This window comes from Trichechus manatus, unplaced genomic scaffold (assembly GCF_000243295.1).
Source record: "Trichechus manatus latirostris isolate Lorelei unplaced genomic scaffold, TriManLat1.0 scaffold00086, whole genome shotgun sequence".
In the NCBI taxonomy this organism is placed as follows: domain Eukaryota; kingdom Metazoa; phylum Chordata; class Mammalia; order Sirenia; family Trichechidae; genus Trichechus; species Trichechus manatus.
Genome location: NW_004444022.1, coordinates 8,810,200 through 8,834,803, shown reverse-complemented (window position 1 = coordinate 8,834,803; position 24,604 = coordinate 8,810,200). Strand labels below are relative to the sequence as shown.

The following is a 24,604-nucleotide window of genomic DNA, read 5'->3' as shown; positions in this document are numbered from 1 at the left end:
TCATAGGAAGGAGGCTTCTCCACTTTGGAGTATGTGAAGAGGGCTTGTTGTAAGGTTCTAGGGTTTATGGAATACAATTATTCGGCGTTTGTCCTAAATCTCAAAGTGTGTTCCCTGTCTCTAGGTCAGTTACATGGAAATCACTGAAAGCATTATTGCCTCCACTCTGATTTTGTTATAGGACCTTCTCAGTTGCATCCAGTAATACAAGCTAAGTGGCTGTGGGGCAGGGGTCAGTTTTCAGCAAATACATAACGAACCAGTTGCCACTGAGTTGATGGCGACTCATGGCGACCCCATGTGTGTCAGAGTAGAACTGTGCTCCACAGGGTTTTCAATCGCTGATTTTTTGGAAGTAGATCACCAGATCTTTTTTTCTGAGATGCTTCTGGGTGGACTTGAGTCTCCAGCCTTTCAGTTAGCAGCCAAATGTGCTAACCATTTGTACCATTTGTACCACCTAGCCACAAATATGTAAGTCCTGGAAATACATAGATGAGTAAGAAACACTCCTGTCATCAAAGAGCTAGTTTTGGAAGACATTTCCATATATAGCATTCCATGCAAGGCTAGATAGAGGTCTCCACAGCTACGTGCATGCACAAAGCCATCCTGGGGGCTTCCTGAATTTAGTAATAAAGGAAGAGTGGAAATGACATTCCTAAAGGTGGAGATTGTGTGAGGGACAGTACAGATGCGTGAAACCACATCGCGTGTGCAGGGAACTCCATACCCTTTGATATTGCCAGAGTATCGACAAATCATTGCAGTAAAAATAAAAGGAGTGTTAAGCTGGGCTTTCTTAAAACACCCTGCCGTTACCATTCTCTCTTTACACCACTACAAGGGAGGTATTTGAGAAACAGGACAGGAAAATATCTTTTGCAGAATTAGAACTTCCTGGATAAAATGGCATTTATTTTATGCTAGAAACCTCTGATAATTGTGAAGTAGGTAGATATTCTACTGTTATACTAAGTTGTTAATTTATCTTATGAACTAGTGTGTTACGGTAAATCAATAAGGAATAAAATATAATTGGATTTCTAATAATAGACCATTAATGAAGGACAAAGCCTAGCATAAGTATAGTACATAGTAAGGAGCTCAGAAAATTTTCACTGAGTATGAATATTTATGAAGAGTTAATTAGAGATAAACAAAACCAATAAATAACCACTGTCTATGACTTGAAGACTTACATTAGATGCTGCCTCTAATAACTGCTAGAAATAGAGCTAGCACAGATTAATAAATACAGCTCTTGTTACAAATAGAAACATTTTCATTTTAATAAAGCATAAAGCAAAGTATCCTCTACAGGATAAGTGAATCATTTTTCATTAAATATTTTTATTAAAGTAGCAGAATCTTGTGAAACTGATTATAATTTATATTACCATTTAAAAATTATTGTTAAATTTAGCATTTTGAAAATGGTAACTCATGCCCTGCTTTTAACATAAATGTAACAGTCAGACATATAACATATCTGTAAGTGTGTCAGCATTGCACCTACCAAATAGTTACTGGGTTTTTCTTCCTTAATGAGCACTTGATGATTGATCAATAATCAGTTTGGGAGCTAATTAAAGTCACTAGAGTGATAGATATCCCTATATAAGATTCATCAATAGAACAGTGTGCTAGACAGACTATAGGGGCATTGTTCATTTCTGGATATTTTCTGTGCAGTAAAGCAGATGAGTTATGGCCTTAGAGCCCGTGGAGAATTCTAGGAAGAACCTTGTATCTCTGGCATGGCGTGGTGTACTGCTTGCTGTCTCAAGTCAACAGAAGCAGAAGGAGATAATTAGTATAATTTGTTGTTACACTCGTTTTTTCTTTTGATTAATATTTATCTGCCATCTACCCTGGCGATGAAAAAATCAACCCCTTTAACCACTGAGAAGTATGTTTTATATAGCTCCCAAAATAATAAATTATTATGGAATTCACTTCTCGCGAGATTAGCATCAGGAATCATGAACTCATAGAATTTTAGAGCCGGAAACAGCCTGAGAGATTACATGACCCACCCACCTCCTTTGTAGGTGAGAAAGCTGTGGGCCAGTGGAGGTGAAGGAAGCCTTGTTCCAAGGTCACACGGTCAGTACATGGCAGATTGAGTGCTCAACAAGTTGCCATCATGTCTGTTCTAACTTAATGGTGACCCCATGTGTGTCAGAGTAGAACTGTGCTCCATAGGCTCTTCAATGGCTGATTTTTCAGAAGTAGATCACCAGGCCTTTCTTCTGAGGCACCTGTGGGTAGACTTGAATGTCTAACCTTCTTGTTCGCAGTCAAGGGCATAAACTGTTTGCACCACCCAGGGACTCCAGACTGATATCCAGGATGTGGATGCTCCTTTCAGTAAATGACCATGGCTCCCGAAGATGGGGAAGAAAATAGTAAATCTCCAGTAGAACACAAAACTATGAATGGCCACATGGATTCTGTTTTCATATACTGCTCCTGAATGCCATCTTGCATTATTTCCTCCCAGCTTTCCCACTGAGCTTCATCAAATATTCTCCTTTAAGGACATATTAAGATTCTCTTGGAAAGAAGTCTTCTGCATCCAGAAGTTAATGTGATCAGTTTTTCCTTTTATGATCATGCCTTTACTTTGTGCATTGACTTTCGTTCCATGCTTTTGAAAGTGTTTGAGGTATACAGTTTGATTTGATTGTCCACCAAATTATGGTCCAGCAGGGAGACCTGATGTTGTCATCCCTAATAGATGAGACTCATGCTAAGCATCAAAAAGGCTGAGATTGCAAGGCTATTTTGCAGCAAAACTAGCAAAAATCCAGATTTATTGTTTCAAAGGTCTGAGCTCTTTCCCTTAAAAATGCTAGTCTGTATAATTACTCAACAAGATCTTTAACATTACAGTGAACAGAATGTAATTATTTTTGTGATTTGTATTAGTCTTATTTCCTCTCTTTGCATATGTGTGCTCTGGTTTTCCTTTTGTTTTGGTTTCTCTGCATCTCTGTTGCCCTGTCATTTGGTTGGTTGGCAGTCCCTACCCAGCAGGGTCCGCAATCCCAGACAAAGCAATTGTTTGGATTATAAATGTAATTGATGATAAATTCAGCCTGCTATGCTGATTTCTTTTCAGTGGAGCCTCAGTATATCACAACTTTTCTGTGATAAACTACTTATAGAGTCAACATTTCATGCTGTTTAGTTGCTTATCTTGGTCTATTTGCTCATTTCCAAGCACTTTGCTAAAATTTTTGACATGTACATAATAGAAATATTATTTCTTTCTCTCCTTTTTACTTGTGTTAGAAATGATAATCTTTCCAGTCATAGAGAAATCATGACCTGTATTAAAGTGAATTATTTTATGATAACTTAAAAAATATTTATTTGTACTTAATTATGCAGTATGGACCCAATAGAGATCTTTCCTCCTGTTGAGACCTGAGCTAATTATTATACACTTAATATATGCCAGGCTCTTTCTTCTGTGCTCTTTATATGTGTTGATGCATTTAATCCTCCTGACTCCTCAATGCAGTGGGTAATATCATTATTCTGATTTTTCAGTGAGGAAATTGAGGCACAGAAATGTTAAGTTACTTGCCAAGATCACACAGCTAGTAAGTACAGAGGCAGGATTTGAACCCAGGCAGTCTGTCTATGAGTCTGTGTTTTCTTAACCACCAGTCTACTACTTCTCAAAGTGAGTTCTTCCATAAACATTTTGTAAATATAATTAAGTTATGTAAACTCCACTTTTCTTGACCTATGAAGAGCCAGGGAGAGGAGGTGGGTTTGCAAAAGTTCATCATTGTGACAGCCCTAATAACCACTCATTATCTCAGAGATCAGAACTTTTTCAGCCCTGATGCCATGAATGAAAATAAAAAATACCATCAAGTGTCACTCAAAGACCTTAAGTGGGGGCTGGGGGTGGGGTTGGGAACTGAGAGATAGATCAATCTTAGGTATTGGCTGAGTAGCATTCATGTTGAAGGTTGCCTTCTCCTGCCTCACATTCTTTATATAAATAAAATGTATTTCCCACCCTTTTCTCTGTAAGTGGGCCCCCAGGCTTAAATATAAGCTAATTAAAAAGAAACCTAAGCAGCCTTCTGCACCTGACATTCAGCCTACCTTGAAGCCCACTGAAGTTCACAACTGCCCCGCCTCCACTTATCTCTACCCTCAATTTATTTTACAGTAACAATGGGGTTGCTTTTGTGTCTTCCCCACGAGGTAGAGTCCTTTCATTTCTTGTCTCAAAGCCTAGCATAGTACCTGGCATAATATTTGGTTGGTTAATAAATGAAATCAATATACATTGTCCTCTTAAACCTGGGCTAATGTCTACCTAATTTTATGGTAACTGCCAACATACATTGAAGAGTACTGATTATGGAATGCACCCTTGAAGATAAGCTAGAAGCCTTCTAAAAGTATGATTCAGGTAGTGTGTAATACGAAGATGTAGGTGAATATCAGTCAACTTCCAGGCATTTCTCACCTGGTATATTAGTTTTAAAGAGATTTTGCATAGCCCAGGTCTCAACAGGAAAGGTCTCCATCTGGTCTGCTTTTATTGTACCGGAGTTCTCGCAGCTGTTTTGCCTTTGGGAGACAGTGACCTGCACCTCCTGTGTAAAGCCTGGATTTGAATAGGTAGTCTGGCCCCAGAGCCTGTACTTAACTTCTATATCAGACCTTAGAAACTGTCAAGAAGGAGAACTACCCACACCGCTATGTGCTTTACATGCATCCTGTCATTTAATCCCCCCACTTATCTGTCAAGTTTGTCGTACTGTGGTGGCTTGCATGTTGCTACAATGCTGCAAGCTAAGCCATTGGTATTTCAAATACCAGCAGGGTCACCCATGTTGGACCAGGTTTCAGCAGAGCTTCCAGACTAAGCCAGACTAAGAAGAAAAATTTCCAAAAATTAGCCATTGTAAACCCTATGGATCACAACAGAATATTATCTGATATAGTGCTGGAAGATGAGCCCCCTGTGTTGGAAGACACTACTACACAATACCCATAACAATGGACTCAAACATACCAATGATCATGAAGATGGCGTGGGACCGGCCAGTGTTTTATTCTGCTGTACATGGGATCACCATGAGTTGGAGCCGACTCGATAGCAACTAACACCATTTAATCTCTATTTTAACCTTAGAGGAACTGAGGATCAAAGAAGTTAACAAACTTGCCCAGCTAGTAAGTGATAGCACTGGAACACAAGTCCAACTCTGCCTGGCTCCAGAGGCTGTATTCTTAACAGGACTGGCTCAGTATATTAAAGAGCAAGAAGGCTGGAGATTGCAGGTGCAAAGCTCCTGGCACTCAGTGTTTTTAAAGTTTGTTCCTACCCATCGCTCCTGAATGGAATAAGCCTCCAGGGACATGGCTTGGCCAAGTAGAGGCCATAACATGGAGGGAGGGATGAGGCTGCAGGCCTCTGGATGAGTCATGCTCCTTGCAGCCTTCAGCATAGGGTGACCTGCTGTCCTCTGGAAACAGATAGCTCCTGGGAAACAAAGAGAAGTGGGCTTGCAAGGCTGTGTTCCTACCCGATGGTTTTGTTAGCCTGGTGCTTACATAAACTCATTTACAATTGGAGCCCTCTTATCTATTGATTGTAGAAAATAGATCTTTATCTTAGGTTGTTGACAATTAAGGAAGTCTGAAGTACATAGTTTGTCAGAAGCAGCAGGCTGTATAATTAGGAAATATTGTCACTAACATATTGCTTTTTATTCTTCCCCCACTACCACCTTTTCGTTTTGTTTTGAGGTGCCATGGATTCCAACACTAGCTATATTTCACAAATGATTTCGAACTATTTGTCATCCCATTATTTCAATCCCAGGTATTTATTGGCGGTGCTGTTTTGAATGCTAGGGGGAGGGAGGAGCAGAACAATGCCAAGCACATAAACCCTTTGCTGTTGAGTTGATTCTGACTGACCGCAATCCTATAGGACAGAGTAGAACTTCCCCATATGATTTCCAAGGAGCTGCTGGCGGACTCAAACTGCCAACCTTTTGGTTAGCAGCCATTCCTCTTAACCACTGTGCCACCAGGGCTCCAAGCACATAGTAGGTGTCTAATAAATACATGTTAAATGAATAAATGAGTGGACAGGTTGACTAACTATAAAATGGGTTCCTGTCCTTCATTTGTTTCTCACCAAATGCCTCTTTCACTCCTACTGGGTATAAGGCAGTATTAAGGGTCTGAAGGTACATTAGATATGGTTGGTGCCCTAGATGAACTTATAGACAGTCCGTGATGCTGGACGGTACACAAATGTCTATAACACATGGAAGAAGGTCTGAAGTACTATAAATATGTAAGTCTTGGTGGTCAGAAGAACAAGATCATTCTGGCTTGGGAACCAGGAAACACTTGGTATGGTAGGTAAGATTTAAGTGTGCCAGGGAGGATGGGTCAAATGTTAGCAGAAGGAGGTGCTGGGGAGGACATTCCAGGCCATGGGACTGGCTTGGGAGGAGGCTACAGAGGCAAAAAAGTGCAAATTCCAAGGAGGGAGCAATAAGTGATTGAGTAGTACACATAGCCTTGAGATAACATTGTGAGGGCCTTCAACACCTTGGTTGTGGCAATCATGTCAAATATGAGAAAAAGGGTCAAAGAGTAAGAACAGAGAAAAAGCCCTGTAACTAAGGGTTCTCTTTCTTAACTTTTCATTCCCTCTTCCATGCTAAATGAAGTCACTTCACACCCCAAACCTTCCCTCATATCTTCACCAGATTATTACTAAGATATTGCTTTGACCATGCTGTCTATACCTCAGTGGATTCATAAACCTCTATAGAATTAATTCTATACTTACTAGCTGGGACTTCAAACTTCCCCTGATATGGCGCATGCTAACTGACTCAATCTTATTCTGCAGCTCAGTTACCAACTGTCCACTTTTTAAGCATTTCTCTGCCTCTCTTCATTTGCTGTTTTGGTCTACTCATGCGTATCACACCTGTGTACTTTCCTCCCACTATGCCTTTGCTGATATCACATTTCCAGCCGGAATGGTGTTTGTGTCCATCAGAATCTTTAATATAATTTTTTTATTGTCATAAAATATGTATAACACAGAATTTGCCATTTTAATCATTTTTAAGTGCACAGTTCAGTGGCACTAACCATTTCCATTCACCATGTTGAGCAACGATCACCACTATTTCTAAATCTTTTTCATCGCCTCAAACAGAAACTTCTGTATCCATTAAGTAGTAACTCCCCATTCCCTCTGTGCCCCTAACAGCCCCTGGTAACCACTAATCTACTTTCTGTCTCTGAATCTGTCCAAGGTCTTTAATCTCCAAAAGTTAAATTCTTAGAAGATGAGAACCAAGTCTTTAACCTCTCTATGCCTCAGTTTTCTCATTGTATAATGGAAATAATAAAGAGTTCTTATGAGGATTAAATAAGTTACTATTTATAAAATGCTTAGGACAGTGTCTAGCACATAAGCATTATACTATGTTGTTTTATATATATATATGACATATATTAAAGGTACACATATATATGTGTATGTGTGAGAATATATATGTATGTGTGTGTGTGTAATATACACATACATATAGTAAGCACTTTGTAAAGTGTAACACACACACACAGGGACATACAATTTGCCATCCACCACAACCTTGTAAGGTGAACAGTGGTGTTAAATAACTTCCCCATCTAGTAACTGCTAGTTCTCCTCCTAGAATCTATATCTTCTAATTTCTGAGTCAAAACTCAAAAAGTAGAAGCTATAGCTTTAATCCCCCTGATCGTCTCTAACATATATGTAGTATTCAGATACATAATGATTTCTTAACACTAAGTATTGAGATTTACTACAGGTATTAAATTATTTTGATATTAAGTACAAGGGTGCAGGTATCAGTAACATCACATGGTTCTGTCAATAAGAAAGAAGAAAACAAAAGCTTCTGTGCAATCGTTACTATATAGGATCTCACAGTCATCTGCAGACAGAAATCCATGAATGTGGTCACTTTCTACTTCACTGTATTTTTCCTACAGTTAAAGAAAGATGGAGCAGGAAAAATAAACTGAGTGAGTTGAATGGAGAATTACACATGAAGTTTTAGCAGAGAAAAATTCAAGGAGGAAAATATGCTATTGGAGTACATTTAAATGGATATATGCCTATCATGGAGCCCTGGTGGCACACTGGTTATAAGCTACGACTGTTAACTAAGAGGTCGATGGTTCGAATCCACCAGCCACTCCTTGGAAACCCTATGGGGCAGTTCTACTCTGTCCTGTAGGGTCGCTATGAGTCTCTCTGAGTTGGAATCAACTTGCCAGAAGGCAGTGGTTTTTTTTTTAATGCCTATCATGTCATTTGGTATGCAAAGGCTTGTGTTTGCATTAAACTGATGGAGAAGCTGTTATTTTCTTTGCAGTAGGTATTCGGAATGCACCTTTAAAAATAAAAGCTTTCTTTTACTTCTCTGAAAAAGCGAGAACTGTCTGTTATTTTATTTTAAATACAAAACACATTTAACTTCTGTCAACAGCTTACATTTTAAATAATGCAGTTTGTACTTGCATTCATTAGGTGCAATTAGAGTGCTCAAAAAGCTTTTAGTGTTTTTCTCCCCAATTTTTAAAATTCATTCATTCCAACTGTTAGTATTTTAGAGAATAGTGGAAATCCTAGGTCAAATTGGAAAACTAAACAAAGAAATTTCTGTTTCGGAAATTACCACTGAATTGGGTAGAGAATCCTCAGCTATTGTGCTAAACCACATTATGATGAGAATATTTATACGCTTTTCTTGCTAGCGTTAGGTCAGACTCAAATGTTTTCCTTTCAACCCAGACTAGTTATAAGAAACACCATGCTGGCAGCCAGCTCCATGTGCTTTCTCTTACACGAAGGCTTATTAGTTTGTGCAAATTACCTGCTTACATTAGTCCTTAGTATTCAAGTAAAGCAAGAGTCAAGAGTTGAGGTCTGTTCTTTTTGCTGTCTGAGGTGCCTTTTCATCTAAATGTGATGAGAGTCACTTGTTTTAGCAAAAAGAATACAAATAGCTAAGATCTGCGTGTGTGTGTGTGTGTCTGTGTGTGTGTGTGTCTGTGTGTCTGTGTGTGTGTGTGTCTGTGTGTGTGTGTCTGTGTGTGTGTGTGTTTGGGTTTTTACAACCCTCTTATTTTAAGATGTAACTGGAACCAGGACCCAAATGGTATGTGGGTTTGCTTCAGGCAGGGAATCTAAACAGAGCCAAACCTTAGAAATGCAAGGTGTGTAGTAGATTCATTGACCTCGCTGTTTGCCCAGCTGCAGGGTGACTCCCTCCTCATTCCCCATCTGTTAAGTTGCTTCCTAATGCTGTTTTATTTTTCTTTCCAACTGGAGTAGCCAACCAAACTTCCCACAGATAGGTTTGATAATTACTAAAAACAGACAACTTTCCAATTACACACAGCCCAGAAGAAGCTGCTGCTACTTTATACTTCAGTCCTTACTTTGTTCTTGTTCGGTAATGCCTTTGACATTTGCCAGCTTACATTTTTAAGGAAAGACATGAGAAGCTTTTATGAAAATAAGAAAAGGCTCTTCATTAACCCCATGTTGTATTCTTTAAAATAATTCATTACTTCAAAGCACATTAATCTCAACTTCTTAACAACTTCACCTTAGTTATAAAACTGGCTCTGAATAACTTATGGTTATTTGCAAATGAAATAAAATCTACCCTCTGTGGATAGGAATTTAATATAATTTATCACACTGTGCCACCACTAATTATTTGGGTGCTAAGTTCTGGTTTGTTCCTTGATACATCAGTTGCATTGGGGTCATCACACCTTCTGTATGTTGTCTCTGTGAGGGAGTTTAATTGTGCCCATAATAAACAGGTTCCAGAATTTGCCCCGATGTCATGTCTAGATCTGCATATAAAAACCGATAAAAATTATATTGGAAAACTAATTTTCAGGTAAAATCTCTGAAAATGTGTGACTGTCATTCTTCTGTATCTGAGAAATACATTCTTTTATTATTTAAAAATATATTTATTAAGCAGTAATATTAACTGAAGCTTTGAAAGATAACTACATAGATCGCTTTGCTTGTCAAATTAGCAGACTGTTAAATTGGCAGTATGTTTCAAAAGCCTCAAAAATGTGCATATTTTCTAATCCTGCAATTCCTTTATGGAAATTTATTGTAGGATATATGACACAAATTTGTACACAAACATTTTTATAACAGTAATATAACTGAAATTATATAAAACCAAACCAAACCCAATGCCACTGAGTCATTTCCGACTTAGTGTAAATAATTTTAAATAAAGAAATGCATGCGTGTGTGTGTGTGTGTGTGTGTGTTCATATTCATTCATAGAAAAAAGATTGAAAGGCTATACACCAAAATCTTACTGCTGATTACGTCTAGAGGATTTTTATTTTCTTTTTCTATATTATTTATTTTCTACACTGAACATAAAGCATTACTTTGTACTCAGAAAAACCATGTTTTTTTTTAAAACTAAAACTATGTATGAACCTTAATATCTACATTTTGTATTTTAACAAGTAGATGTGTGTGTAATAAAATTCCTTTAGTAAGACTGTTCTAATTTGGAATTTTTTATAATGCCAAGGTTAAGCTAAAGCTTATTCATGAATAAATGGTTTATTCCTCAAATTAATAATGCAGTGGAGATTTTAGAGAAACACTTATAAGCTTAAGAGAACTCTTCAAGTACATTGAAAGCATGTGTAAGACTTTGCAAATCATTTTTTCATTAAAGCCTGTCCCCTAAGTGCCTCTTCCTGGCAAGTGAATTTGCATATTTCTGTTTGCTTTATGTAGAAGTAATAGCCCATAATTCATCTATTTTACTAACAATCTGGCTTTCCCCTGCCAGTTAAAAGGTGATATTTTTACCATATACATCATATAATGGTTCCCATTCACTCTCTAAGTTACAGACATCTTTCAACATTTGGGTAACTTTCCACAGGTGATGAAAACATACCATATGTATCATGCAGAGAGCATCAGCGCAGAAAGCAAGCTGAAAGAGGCTGAGAAACAAGAAGAAAAGCAAATTGGAAGATCTGGTGACCCAGTCTTTCATATTAGACTGGAAGAGAGACACCAGCGGCGAAGCTCTGTAAAGAAAATTGAAAAAATGAAAGAAAAGGTAGGTAAAAATATACTGCAGAGCCATGGTGAGTTGACATCCTTTCCTCATTTGAGGTGACAATACTAAGAACACTGATGCAATAGCTGATATACACACATTGTAAATTATTGTGAAATGACATGCATTTCCTCCCAAGGGGATGAAAAATGTTTAAGAAACCGAAAAATCATGTAGTAACAGCTGGACATCATTTAGTGTTGACCACCAAGTATTCAATACACAATATAGAGAACTGGAATATTAACAAGGAGGTTTCACCGCAAACGGGCCTGAAGCCCAAATACATTGTTGTTATTCCCTGTAACTGGGTGATTTTGGTTTTATTATTTAAATCAGACTCAGAATGTGCTTTTCGCTAAGGACATTGAGGGCCATTTGTCTATGTGGAATAAATTGTTTAGATTAATAAAAACTTACTGTGGTTCTCTGTTTTGTTTAAAAATGACTTGTTTTCTTTGCCAATGCCTGAAACTTCTTCATTTCCAGAGACAAGCAAAGTATTCTGAAAATAAGCTAAAGTCGATTAAGGCCCGGAATGAGTATCTCCTAACCCTTGAAGCAACCAATGCCTCAGTTTTCAAGTATTATATTCATGATCTTTCAGATTTAATCGATGTAAGTACTTGGAACTTTTGTATTTTCCATGTTAAGATAGAATTAGCAATATTAGAGTATTTTATTGATTCTAAAACACCATCGTTTGTTAAAACGTTATTTTATGTTCTACTCAGAAAGAAAATAGTGCTGCCAACGAAACTCTACATGATAACTAAGACACTATCAATTGTAAGATGCATGTGAAAAAAAAAGTGCATCCTAAAATCAATGAAAAACAAATTGTTAGGTTCTGTGAAGTTGTGAGTTACCTGATAAACTCAGCTGGGAAAGGGACCTCATCATCTTCATATTATGCAGTGAAAGAACCCTACCGGCATTCATTGACTCAAAATATATTTATTGGGTCTGTACTATTGGGAGGAAACCCTGGTGGCGTAGTGGTTAAGAGCTACATCTGCTAACCAAAAAGGTTGGCAGTTTGAATCCACCAGGCATTCCTTGGAAACTCTATGCGGCAGTTCTACTCTGTCCGATAGGGTCGCTATGAGTCGGAATCGACTCGATAGCAATGAGTTCGGTTTCTGTTAACTATCGGGAAATACTTAGGCTATAATAAGACATATATGTAAGCCTTAAAAAAAAAAGTTGCGAATGAGTCAATTCCGACTCATAGCGACTCTGTAGGACAGCAAAGAACTGTTCCATAGGGTTACCAAGGAATGCCTGGTGGATCTGATCTGGCAGCCTTTTCGTTAGCAGCCAAATGCTTAACCACTGCACAACCAGGGCCCCATATAAGCCTTACTCTCATGGGATTTAAAGTGGCAAAGACAGACATTAAGCAAAGGATTACACAAATGTTTATTAAGTTGTGATAAACACTGTGAAACAAAAGTAGAGTGAGTGCAAATAAACTATTTTATAGATTTGTCTAACTCTGTATAATTTTCTCTCATAGGATATGATATATAAAAGCACTTATTGGACTCATTTAGAACTCAGCAAGTAAATATCCACTATTATATCTTTGTAGTGTTTATTACCATTGTTCCCCAACTTTAACCCTCTACATCGTTCAGAAAACATGTACTGAATAGCCTGGTCATTGTGCTAACACTGTAGGAGACTGCAAATATTGAAACAGACAAAAATCCCGTGTCAAAAAATGCCAATACCAGCCAATAGAAAAGTGATAAGTGCCATCAGAAAAGCACAAATAAAGTGATAGGCAAGTTCAGAGGGTTATCTACTGCAACTTTACTCATAAACTGCTTTGTATTGATTGACTTCAACAGTTTTATGACATTATGAAATTATTTTCTGTGGCTCACAATATCTGTCATAATTTAAACATACGGTAGGTTAAAGCAACTTTATTTTTAGGGTGAATTGAAACCTCATGTATTTAGCTGTTATTTTGGAGCCATCATTTGGGACTTTTACAGAAGACTTGTCTAGGGAGCCAATTACTTTTTAATTCATTATCACCCTGATGTGACTTTTCCCTTTTATTTGATTTCAAAATAATTTTCTCCCATAATATCATAATTTCTGTACATAGAACCATTTAGCAATAAATTAAAACAAGGGAAATTTTTTCCCCTTTTCCTTTGTTACATGTATTTCAAACGAGTAATTACTTGATTATTTTTAATGCAGGAGTTCTTTGTTTAATATTTATTTTCTTGCAGCACTTAGATGAAATAAAAGGAACTCTTTCATTTGACTTCTGCTAGCTCTCATTAATAAAAAAAAAATATCCTACTAGGTTTTCTGAATAAAAATAAAGAATTTTATGACCCCTGTTTTCAAGCCCTAGTGGCTGCTAACAAAAGGTCAGCAGTTTGAACGCACCAGCTGTTCTGCAGGAGAAAAATGTGGCAGTCTGCTCCCGTAAAGATTACAGCCTTGGAAACTCTATGGGACGGCTCTGCTCTGTCCTCTAGGGTCGCTATGAGTTGGAATTGACTCGATGGCAGTGGGTTTGGGTTTTTTGTTTTTGTTTTTAAGCTTAGATCTATAAGGAGTCTGCAAAGCATATGGAATATAGAAAACTAATTCTGTGTAACTGCTGTACTTGCTTTTTTGTTTAAGGTTTATTTTAGTAGTAAGTAAAGTACTTTGCTAAATCCAAGCCAATATTAACATGAGGAAAAGTCTCTATATTTTGAAAAAGTATTTCTTGAATACCTACAATGTACCAACAGTGAGCAAACCAAAGTCCCAAATCTCATAGATAGATAGATGATAGATAGGTAGATAACCCCCCAAAAAATCAAACTCGCTGCCGTTGAGTCAATTTCAACTGATAGCGTCCCTAAGGACAGAGTAGAAAACTGCCCCAGAGGGTTTCCAACGCTGTAAATCTTTATGGAAGCAGACTGCCATCTCTTTCTACTGCAGAGCAGCTGGTGGGCGCAAACTGCCAACCTTTTTGTTAGTAGCTGAGAACTTTAACCACTGCACCCCCAGAGCTCCTAGATAGATAGATTATATACAAGCATATTATATATATGTATAATATATATGAGTATGTTTTTATATATGTATGTTATATATATTTACATATATATGTATGTGTATGTATATATATGTGTAAATATATATATATGTAATGACAACATCGTGAAGAAAAATAAAACAGAACTATGGGGGTTTAGATGCAATGGTCAGGAAAGGCCTCTGTGAGGAAGCAATATTTGAGCAAAGACGTGAGCCGGAGAGTCATGTGGCTGTCTGGGGAAAGAATCCCTTAGGCCAAAGGACTGGAAGGATAAAGATCCAGAGGCAGAAGTGTGCTTGGTAAATTCAAGGAATACAAAGAGGCCAGTATGACTGCAGCCGAGTGAGTGAGGAGCAAAGTTCTAGGAGATACCTTTCAAAACAAAACAAAAAACAGATGCTATTGAGTGGATTCTGACTCATGGCGACCCCATGTGTATCAGAGTAGAATTACACTCCATAGGGTTTTGAGTGCCTGGTTTTTCAGAAGTAAATCACCAGGGTGGGCTCAAACTTTCAGCCTTTCTGTTAGCAGGCAAGTGTGTTAGCCATTTACACCATTCACGGCCTCCAGGAGATGTGGTAGGCAGGACATGTAGGGTCCTTTGGACAGGGGAAGGGGTTTGAATTTTGTTGGAGTATAATGGGAAGCCACTGAAGGGTTTTGATTAGGGAAATGACATCACCTGGTTTACATGTTCAGCTGGCAGCTGTGTGGAAAATAGAATGAAGGGGGTGGAGGAGCAAGAATGAAAGCAGGACAACACATGAAGAGGCTTTTGCAGTTGTAGGCTTGGACTGGAGCAGTAAGTGATGAAGCCAGTGAGAAGTTGTTGAATTCAGAATATACTAAAGATAGAGCTAATAGGAATTTGATATAGTGGATGGAAAAGAGGATAAAAGTATCTCCTAGGTTTGGGGACTGAGTCACTAGGTTAATGGTGGTGCCATATACTGAGATGGGGACCCCAGGGGAGAAGTAGATTGAAGGATGGGAAATAGTATTTCTGGTATGTCTAGTGAATTTAAGTTTCTTATTGGACATCTGAGTGGAGATGTAGAATAGCATTCTCAGTGTTAGTGAGATATACCAACTCCTCACTTGTCAACATGGTTGGGATCCAAACATCAGGTCATTATGCTAAAATTGGCATTATACAAAAATGGAGAATTTTTTTTTTTCTGTTTTCAGACCATCCATTCGTCTGATTTTTTTTTTATTTAGAAAATATTATCGTAGAAATAATAACAGCTAAGATTTACTGATGTGCTCATCACTATGACGAGTCCAAAAAAAAACAAACAAACCCATTGCTGTCAAGTCAATTTCGACTCATAGCGACCCTATAGGACAATAAACATTGTCATGGATATTTAGTAAGCTCTTCTGTAATAGGCAAGTTTCTAAGCATAATCTTATTTAATCATAATAACCCTATAAGGTAAATATTATTCTCTCCATTTTATAGGTAAAAAACTGAGACTTAGCTAAACTAGAAAACTTGCCAGTGGTTATACGGCTAGTAAGTAGTAGTAGGCTTCAAACTCAAACTTTTTAACCTCTAGATCTCATTAATTGTGATATAAATAAGTTTGTTAAATATGCAAAGTAATCTATTTTTAAAAAAGTTGAATTTTTAAAAGATCATCCTTTAAATATGAGCAATTCTCAAATACTATAACTTAAACATGAATTTTTAGAGAAATGACATGGAATTTGTTCATTGTCATATTCAACTGAAATTGAGTACTCTCCTAGAGAAAGTAGTTTATATGTATACTGCCTCACTTTTAAGGCAATCAGAGTGTGAATATGTCCCTTCTAAAATGGCTGCTTATTTTGTAGGAGTCCAATTTGCATATATATTGGTGATCCTAAAACCATCAAGCTTGACCCTTCTTGGTGAAAAAGAAACAGATTATTATGCAGAGCTGTCTAGAATCTTTTATGCTTTGTGAGTTTATTTAACAAAATACCTTTTATACTGAGCTATCTAGTAATAACTAGAATAATTGTTATGCCTCCAGTGAGAAAAAGTCAAGACATCTTAAATGCATGGCATTTTCTACGTGAAATGACATGGACGGCACTAAAGACATCTTGATTAAATCAAATCATTAAAATAGTTGAAGAATTCAAGTTGAGACCTTTTTTATTTAAACTGCCTCCAGTTTTCTCTTGGTTTCTACTCAGTTCAATATCTGTTTCTTTTCTTATAAATTTTATATAACAGACCATCATGAATAGACCTATTATATCACAAAAAAGTCTCATCTAAGTATTCCATACAATTGGTATTTTAAAACCAGTCTTTTATTATTACAGAAGCGGTACAAGTGCATTGTAGAAAACTAGTAAATACTGGCAAGCAAAAACAAAGCATCACATTCTTACCACCTGAGGTCATCACTACTAAAATCTAGACTTTTCCTTTGGGGACTGAGTCACTAGGTTAATAGTGTCCACACACATGTTTTATACTAGAAGGAAAGAACAAAATCATACTTTACATACAGCTTTTTGCTATTTTAATCAGTAACCTTTATCTTTCTATTTCTTTATATATACATATGCATATAATATGGAGCCCTGGTGGCGCAGTGATTAAGAGCTTGGCTGCTAACCAAAAGGTCAGCAGTTCCAATCCACCAGCCGCTCCTTGGAAACTCTATGGGGCAGTTCTACTGTGTCCTATAGGGTCGCTATGAGTCAGAATCGACTCAGCGGCAACAGGTATACAGGTATATATAATATTGTGTTTTTGGAGAAAGCTTACACAACAAGTTAGGTTCCCTTTTACCAATTTCTATACATCCTATTTAGTGACATCGTTACTGAAAATGTCAACATTCTTATTATTTCCGTTCTGGTTGTTCCATTTCCATTTATCTAGTTTCCCTGCCCCCCACCCCTTTACCGTCTCACCTTTGTTTTAGGGTAACTGTTGACCGTTCAGTCTTACATAGATTTTTTTTTTAAAGGAGCACAGTACTCACGGGTGATACTGTTCATGAGCCAATCTGTTACTTATATACAAGGTGTCCTCTGGGAGTGATTTCAGTTCAAAGTTTCAAGGCTATCTCAGGGTGATAGTCTCGACAGTTCCTCTAGTCTCAACCAGTCCAGCAAATCTGGCATTTTTTAAGATTTTGAGTTTTGTTCTACATTTTTCTCCTCTTCTATCCAGGACCATCTATTGTGTCCCTGGTCAAAACGGTTGGTATTAGTAGCCAGGCCCATCTAGTTCCTCTGGTCTCAGGTAGATGAGGCCATGGTTTGTGTAGAATATTAGTCCTGTAGACTAGTTTCTTCTTCTTTGAGTCTTTGGCTTCCTTCTTTCTCTTTTGCTCCAGATGAGTAGAGACCAATAGTTGTATCTTAGATGGCCACTCACAAGCTTTTAAGATCCCATATGCTACTCACCAAACTAGGAAGTAGAACATAAACTTTGAAACTATTTTATGCCAGTTTACCCACAAGACTATGGTCCCAAGCCTTCAAACCCAGTAAACCAATTTCACAAGGTGTTTGGTTATATCTAGGAAGTGTGTGTAGCTGTGCCCCCTCTGTGCTTTATTATATATGTGAATATATATGCAGCACACACATGTGTATACATATGCCTACAGATACACCTATACATGCATATGTATATACACACATATACCTTCCTATACACGTATACTACGAAGAATTGGTTACCGTTCAGCCATTCCAGGAGGTAGCATATGGTCAAGAACAGGTGGTATTGAAGGAAGAAGTCCAAGCTGCACTGGAGGTACTGGCAAAAAACAGGCCTCCAGGAACTGACAGAATACCAGTTCAGATGTTTCAACAAACGTATGCAGCACTGGAGGTCCTCACTCATCGATGCCAAGAAACTTGGAAGACAGCTATCTGGCCAACTGACTGGAAAAGATCCATATCTGTGCTCATTCCAAAGAAAGGTGGTCCAACAGAATGCAGAAATTATTGAACAATATCGTTAATATCAACAAGTAAAATTTTCCTGAAGATCATTCAAAAGCATTTGCAACAATATATCTACAGGGAATTGCCAGAAATTCAAGCTGGATTCCGAGGAGGATGTGGAACAAGGGATATCATTGCTGATGTCAGATGGATCTTGGCTGAAAGCAGAGAATACCAGAAAAATGTTTACCTGTGTTTTATTGACTATGCAAAGGCATTTGACTGTGTAGATCATAACAGATTATGGATAACACTGTGAAGAATGGGAATTCCAGGACACTTAATTGTGCTCTTGCGGAACCTATACATAGACCAGGAGGCAGTCATTCGAACAGAGCATGAGGATACTGCCTGGTTTAAAATCAAAAAAGGTGTGTGTCAGGATTGTATCCATTTATGTAGGCCTCTTTTAGTCTCTTGTAGTAGTGTTTTGTAGTTTTCATTGTAAAAGCCTTTTACACCCCTGGTTAGATTTATTCCTAGGTATTTTATCATTTTTGGGCCTACTGTAAATGGCATTGATTTCTTGATTTCCTTTTTGGAATTCTCCATTAGCGTAAAGGATAAACTGATTTTTGCATGTTGATCATGTATCCTGAAACGTTGCTGAATTCTTCTGTTAGATCCAGAAACTTTCTTATGGAATCTTTGGGGTTTTCTATGTCTAGTATCTTGTTATCTGAGAATAGAGATAGTTTTACATCTTCCTTTCCAGTTTGGATGCTCACTATTTCTCTTTCTTGCCTTATTGCTCCGGCTGGGACTTCCAGTATGATATTGAGTAAGAGTAGTGTTAATGGGTATCCTTGTCTCATTCCCATTCTGAAGGGGAAGGATCTCAGTCTTTCTCCATTGAGAATAATGTTGGCCGTTGGTTTTGCTTCATCTTTGTATTTCAGTAGATTTTCATCTCATCAAATAAGCAGTCCCAGTTTAGGATCACACATTTGTGTCTAGTTGGTGTGTCCCTTAAATCTTTTTTTAATCTAGCAAAGTTCCTTATTGAAGAGACCTTGACAGTTTTTCCTCAGAATGTTCCAGCTTCTGGATTTGTCTGATTACCTCCCTGTAGTGTCATTTAGGATGTTTTTCTATCCCCTGTATTTTATGCCAAGTGAACATTATACAAAGGATTGATGCATTCAACTCAAGTACTTTGCAGTTGAATAAATACATCATAGGTGATGTTGCTACATCAGTAGTGATGCTAAAATTGACCACTGACTTAGGGTGATGTGAATATGATTCCTCCATCATAGTTAAGTTTCTCCCCCTTGGCACAAACTGTAGGTATTTTAAAACCTCTTGAATTTGAACTTTACTAAATTAGAAAGCTATTAATTTGGAATTCAGCAATGTCTAAGCTACAGTTTACTTTTGATTAGCAAATCCTTTTATAGAGTACAAATTAATTATGTAAATTATAGAGGAATAATGATTTTTTTAAACATTTTCAAGCATTTCAAACTAACCAATTTGTGTATATACCATTGACACACTATTTAACGACATCACCTTGGTTAACTAAAACAGATCTGTAAACTTTTATAAGTCAACACTTTGATGGACTAGTTCAAGTCTTTTCTATATATGTGAAGTTAATTGAATGGTTTTAAAGATATTTAATCATTCATACTTTTTATCTATTTTAAATAAACTGTCCTTGTCAATGTTAGTTTAAATTGGTAAGGTTCACTCATTCTGAGAATGGCTATCAACTTGTCTATGTAGAAAAACTCCAATATATTAAGAATTTAGAGTAAAGTTCTAAGATGAACTTTCCATAAGGGAAAAAAATAAATCACCCTGAAGATCTCTTTTTGCAATATAAAAAGAATAGAAACTGGAGTAAATTTTAGGGAACTATTTTATTTTCTCAGTAATGGTTTTTGGATTTCTACAGGAATTTATTTTAGGTAAATCAAATTCTTCATTTGTTGTGATCACTGAATTAATTTTATGATGAGCTCCACCACTGAAAGCAATACTCTTATAAAATTATTAAGTAAATGAACTTCTTGATCAAGTCCGAATTAATATTAGATAACAGAACTTTAAATTTAGTTTGCGCTGAGTGTAATGTAATCAAAGAAAATGATGGCTCCATTGTTAACCAAGTTTATGTTCTTTTATTTCAGCTGGAAGTGTTTGAATATAGTATACAAAAGACGCTTCATATACTTCTGAGAACTCCAGATAGTAAATTATCTCTAGGGAAAAGGGAAGTGGTTGTGATTAGGGAGGGGGCACTTGGGAAGGTGAGGCTTCTGAAGTATCAGCAATGTTTTATTTCTTTAAAAGGAGCATATATATTTTATAGCAAATACCTGTTGCCATTGAGTTGATTCCAACTGATAGTGACCCTACAGGACATAGTAGAACTGTCCCCTAGGGTTTCCAAGGCTGTAATATTTATGGAAGTAGACTGCCACATCTTTCTCCCATGGAGTGGATGGTGGGTTTGAACCACCAGCCTTTCATTTAGCAGTTGACTGCTTTAGCCACTGTGCCACCAGGGCTCCATAACTGTTTTATACTTTTCTGTAAATAGTTCATATTTCATATTTAAAAGAAGAAAAGCATGGAACTGTAAAAAAATTAAAACTCCTTAAATATTTTTAATCTAAAGCATATTAATGTACTTGCACTTGCCAGTCTTTTGATTTATCTTTTTGTATAGATCTCCTTCTCAGTAGTCTTGCACAAATCACATCCACTGTGTATTAGCTATGAATTTTAGTTTTGATTCCTTTAAAGTAGAACAAAAAATATTCTAGATATTAACAATGTTTTTATACTCTTGCATCGTTGTCATACTTTCACCTAATTTGATAGCAATTTCAGTTTATTTAATATTAAATTATAGTTATAATAAATCTCCATGTGTCTGTCAGTTTATCATACTGTGGGGGATTGCATGTTGCTGTGATACTAGAAGCTATGCCACCGGTATTCAGATACCAGGAGGGTCAACCATGGCGGATAGGTTTCAGCTGAGCTTCCAGACTAAGACAGACTAGGAAGAGAGACCCAGCAGTCTACTTCTGAAAAGAGGTAGCCAGTGAAAACCTTATGAATAGCAGCAGAACATTGTCTGATATAGTGCCGGAAGATGAGCCCTCCAGGTTGGAAGGCACTCAAAAGACGACTGGGGAAGAGCTGCCTCCTCAAAATAGAGTCAACCTTAATGACTTGGATGGAGTCAAGCTTTCAGGACCTTCATTTGCTTATATTGCATGACTCAAAATGAGCAGAAACAGCTGCAAACATCCATTAATAATCAGAACCTGGAATGGACGAAGTATGCATCTAGGAAAATTGGAAATCATCAGAAATGAAATGGAATGCATAAACATCAATATCATAGGCATTAGTGAGCTGAAATGGACTGGTATTGGCCATTTTGAATCAGACAATCGTATGGTCTATTATGCCTGGAATGACAACTTGAAGAGGAACGGCATTGGATTCGTCATCAAAAAGAACATTTCAAGATCTATCCTGAAGTACAACGCTGTTAGTGATAGGATAATATCTATATGCCTACAAGGAAGACCAGTTAATATGACTATTATTCAAATTTATGCACCAACCACTAAGGCCAAAGATGAAGAAATTGAAGATTTTTACCAGCTTCTGCAGTCTGAAATGGATTGAACATGCAATCAGGATGCATTGATAATTACTGGTGATTGGAATGCGGAAGTTGGAAACAAAGAAGTATTGGTAGTTGGAAAATATGGTGATAGAAACCACGCAGGAGATTGCATGATAGAAGTTTGCAAGACCAACAACTTCTTCATTACAAATACCTTTTTCCACCAACATAAACGGTGACTGTACACATGGACCTCGCTAGATGGAATACACAGGAATCAAATTGACTACATCTATGGAAAGAGACGATGGAAAAGCTCAATGTTACCAGTTAGAACAAGGCCAGGGGCCAACTGCAGAATAGACCATCAGTTGCTCATATGCAAGTTCAAGTTGAAACTGAAGAAAATTAGAACAGGTCCATGAGAGCCAAAGTATGACCTTGAGTATATCCCACCTCCATTTAGAGACCATCTCAAGAATAGATTTGACACATTGTACACTAATGATCAAAGACCAGACGAGTTGTGGAATGACATCAAGGACATCATACACGGAGAAAGCAAGTTGTTGTTAGGGGCCGTCAAGTCAGTTCTTACTCATAGTGACCCTACGTACTACAGAACGAAACACTGCATAGTCATTGTTATGCTTGAGCCCATTGTTGCAGCCACTGTGTCAATCCATCTCGTTGAGGGTCTTGCTCTTTTTCGCTGAGCCTTTACATTGCCAAGCATGATGTCCTTCTCTAGGAACTGATCCATCCTGATAACATGTCCAAAGTATGTAAGACGTAGTCTCGCCATCCTTGCTTCTAAGGAGCATTCTGGTTGTACTTCTTCCAAGACAGATTTGTTTCTTCTCTTGCCAGTCCATGGTATATTCAATATTCTTTGCCAACGCCACAATTCAAAGGCATCAATTCTTCTTCATTCTTCCTTATTCAGAAGAAAGCAAGAGGTCATTAAAAAGACAGGAAAGAAAGAAAAGACCAAAATGGATGTCAGAAGAGACTCTGAAACTTGCTCTTCAACATCGAGTAGCTAAAGCAAAAGGAAGAAATGATGAAGTAAAAGAACTGAGCAGAAGATTTCAAAGGGCAGCTCAAGAAGACAGAGTAAAGTATTCTAATGACATGTGCAAAGAGCTGGAGATAGAAAACCAAAAGGGAAGACCATGCTCAGCATTTTTCAAGCTGAAAGAACTGAGGAAAAAATTCAAGCCTCGAGTTGCAATAGTGAAGGATTCTATTGGGAAAATATTAAACGACACCGGAAGCATCAAAAGAAGATGGAAGGAATACATGGAGTCATCATACCAAAAAAAATTGGTCGACATTCAATCATTTCAAGAGGTAGCATATGATCAGGAACCGATGGTACTGAAGGAGGAAGTCCAAGCTACACTGAAGGCATTGGTGAAATACAAGGCTCCAGGAATTGACAGTATATCAATTGAGATGTTTCAGCAAATGGATGCAGCACTGAAAGTGCTCACTTATCTATGCCAAGAAGTTTGGAAGAGAGCTACCTGGCCAACTGACTGGAAGAAATCCATATGTATGCCTAGTCCCAAGAAAGGTGAGCCAGCTGAATGCAGAAATTGTCAAAAAATATCATTAATATCACATGCAGGTAAAATTTTGCTGAAGATCATTCAAAAGTGGCTGCAGCAGTATATCGACAAGGAACTGCCAGAAATTCAGGTCAGATTCAGAAGAGGACATGGAACCAGGGATATCATTGCTGATGTCAGATGGATCCTGGCTAAAAGCAGAAAATACCAGAAAGATGTTTACCTTTGTTTTATTGACTATGCAAAGGCATTTGACTGTGTGGATCATAACAAATTATGAATAACATTGCAAAGAATGGGAATTCCAGAATACTTAATTGTGCTCATGAGAAACCTGTACAGAGATCAAGAGGCAGTTGTTCAAACAGAACGAGGGGATAGTGAGTGGTTTAAAGTCAGGAAATGTGTGCGTCAGGGTTGTATCCTTACACCATACCTTTTCAGTCTGTAATGCTGAGCAGATAATCTGAGAAGCTGGACTATATGAAGAAGAACGGGGCATCAGGATTGGAGGAAAATTCATTAACAACCTGTGTTTTATGCTTGCTGAAAGTGAAAAGCACTTTAAGCATTTACTGATGAAGATCGAAGACTGCAGCCTTCAGTATGGATTATACCTCAAGATACAGAAGACAAAAGTCCTCACAACTGGACCAGTAAGCAACATTGTGATAAATGGAGAAAAGATTGATGTTGTCAAGGATTTCATTTTACTTGGATACAGAATCAACACCCATGGAAGCAGCAGTCAGGAAATCAAAAGACACATGGCATTGTGCAAATCTGCTGCAAAAGACCTCTTTAAAGTGTTGAAAAGGAAAGATGTCACCTTGAAGACTAAAGTGCACCTGATCCAAACCATGGTATTTTCAGTCGCCTCATATGCTTGTGAAGGCTGGACAACGAATAAGGAAGACCAGAGAAGAATGAAGCATTTGAATTGTGGTGTTGGCGAAGAATATTGAATAAAGCATGGACTGCCAAAAGAACGAACAGATCTGTCTTGGAAGAAGTACAACCAGAATGCTCCTTAGAAGCAAGGATGGTGAGACTACGTTTTACATACTTCGGACTTGTTATCAGGAAGGATCAGTCCCTGGAGAAGGACATCATGCTTGGTAAAGTACAGGGTCAGCGAAAAAGAAGCAGACTCTCAATGAGATGGATTGGACACAGTGGCTGCAACAGTGGGCTC

At 37.6% G+C, this 24,604-nt stretch overlaps 1 protein-coding gene across 2 annotated transcripts in view; it reads left to right on the top strand.

The window, feature by feature from the left end:
* The window catches only part of SRGAP1 (SLIT-ROBO Rho GTPase activating protein 1), a 331,342-nt gene that overhangs the window by 224,067 nt on the left and 82,671 nt on the right, over positions 1 to 24,604 (top strand). For both annotated transcript variants that reach the window (XM_004381554.3, XM_023736114.1), the window contains exons 5-6: positions 11,019 to 11,201; positions 11,691 to 11,819. In XM_004381554.3, the coding sequence (XP_004381611.1) occupies positions 11,019 to 11,201; positions 11,691 to 11,819 (312 nt within the window). The remainder of the gene's footprint in view (positions 1 to 11,018; positions 11,202 to 11,690; positions 11,820 to 24,604) is intronic.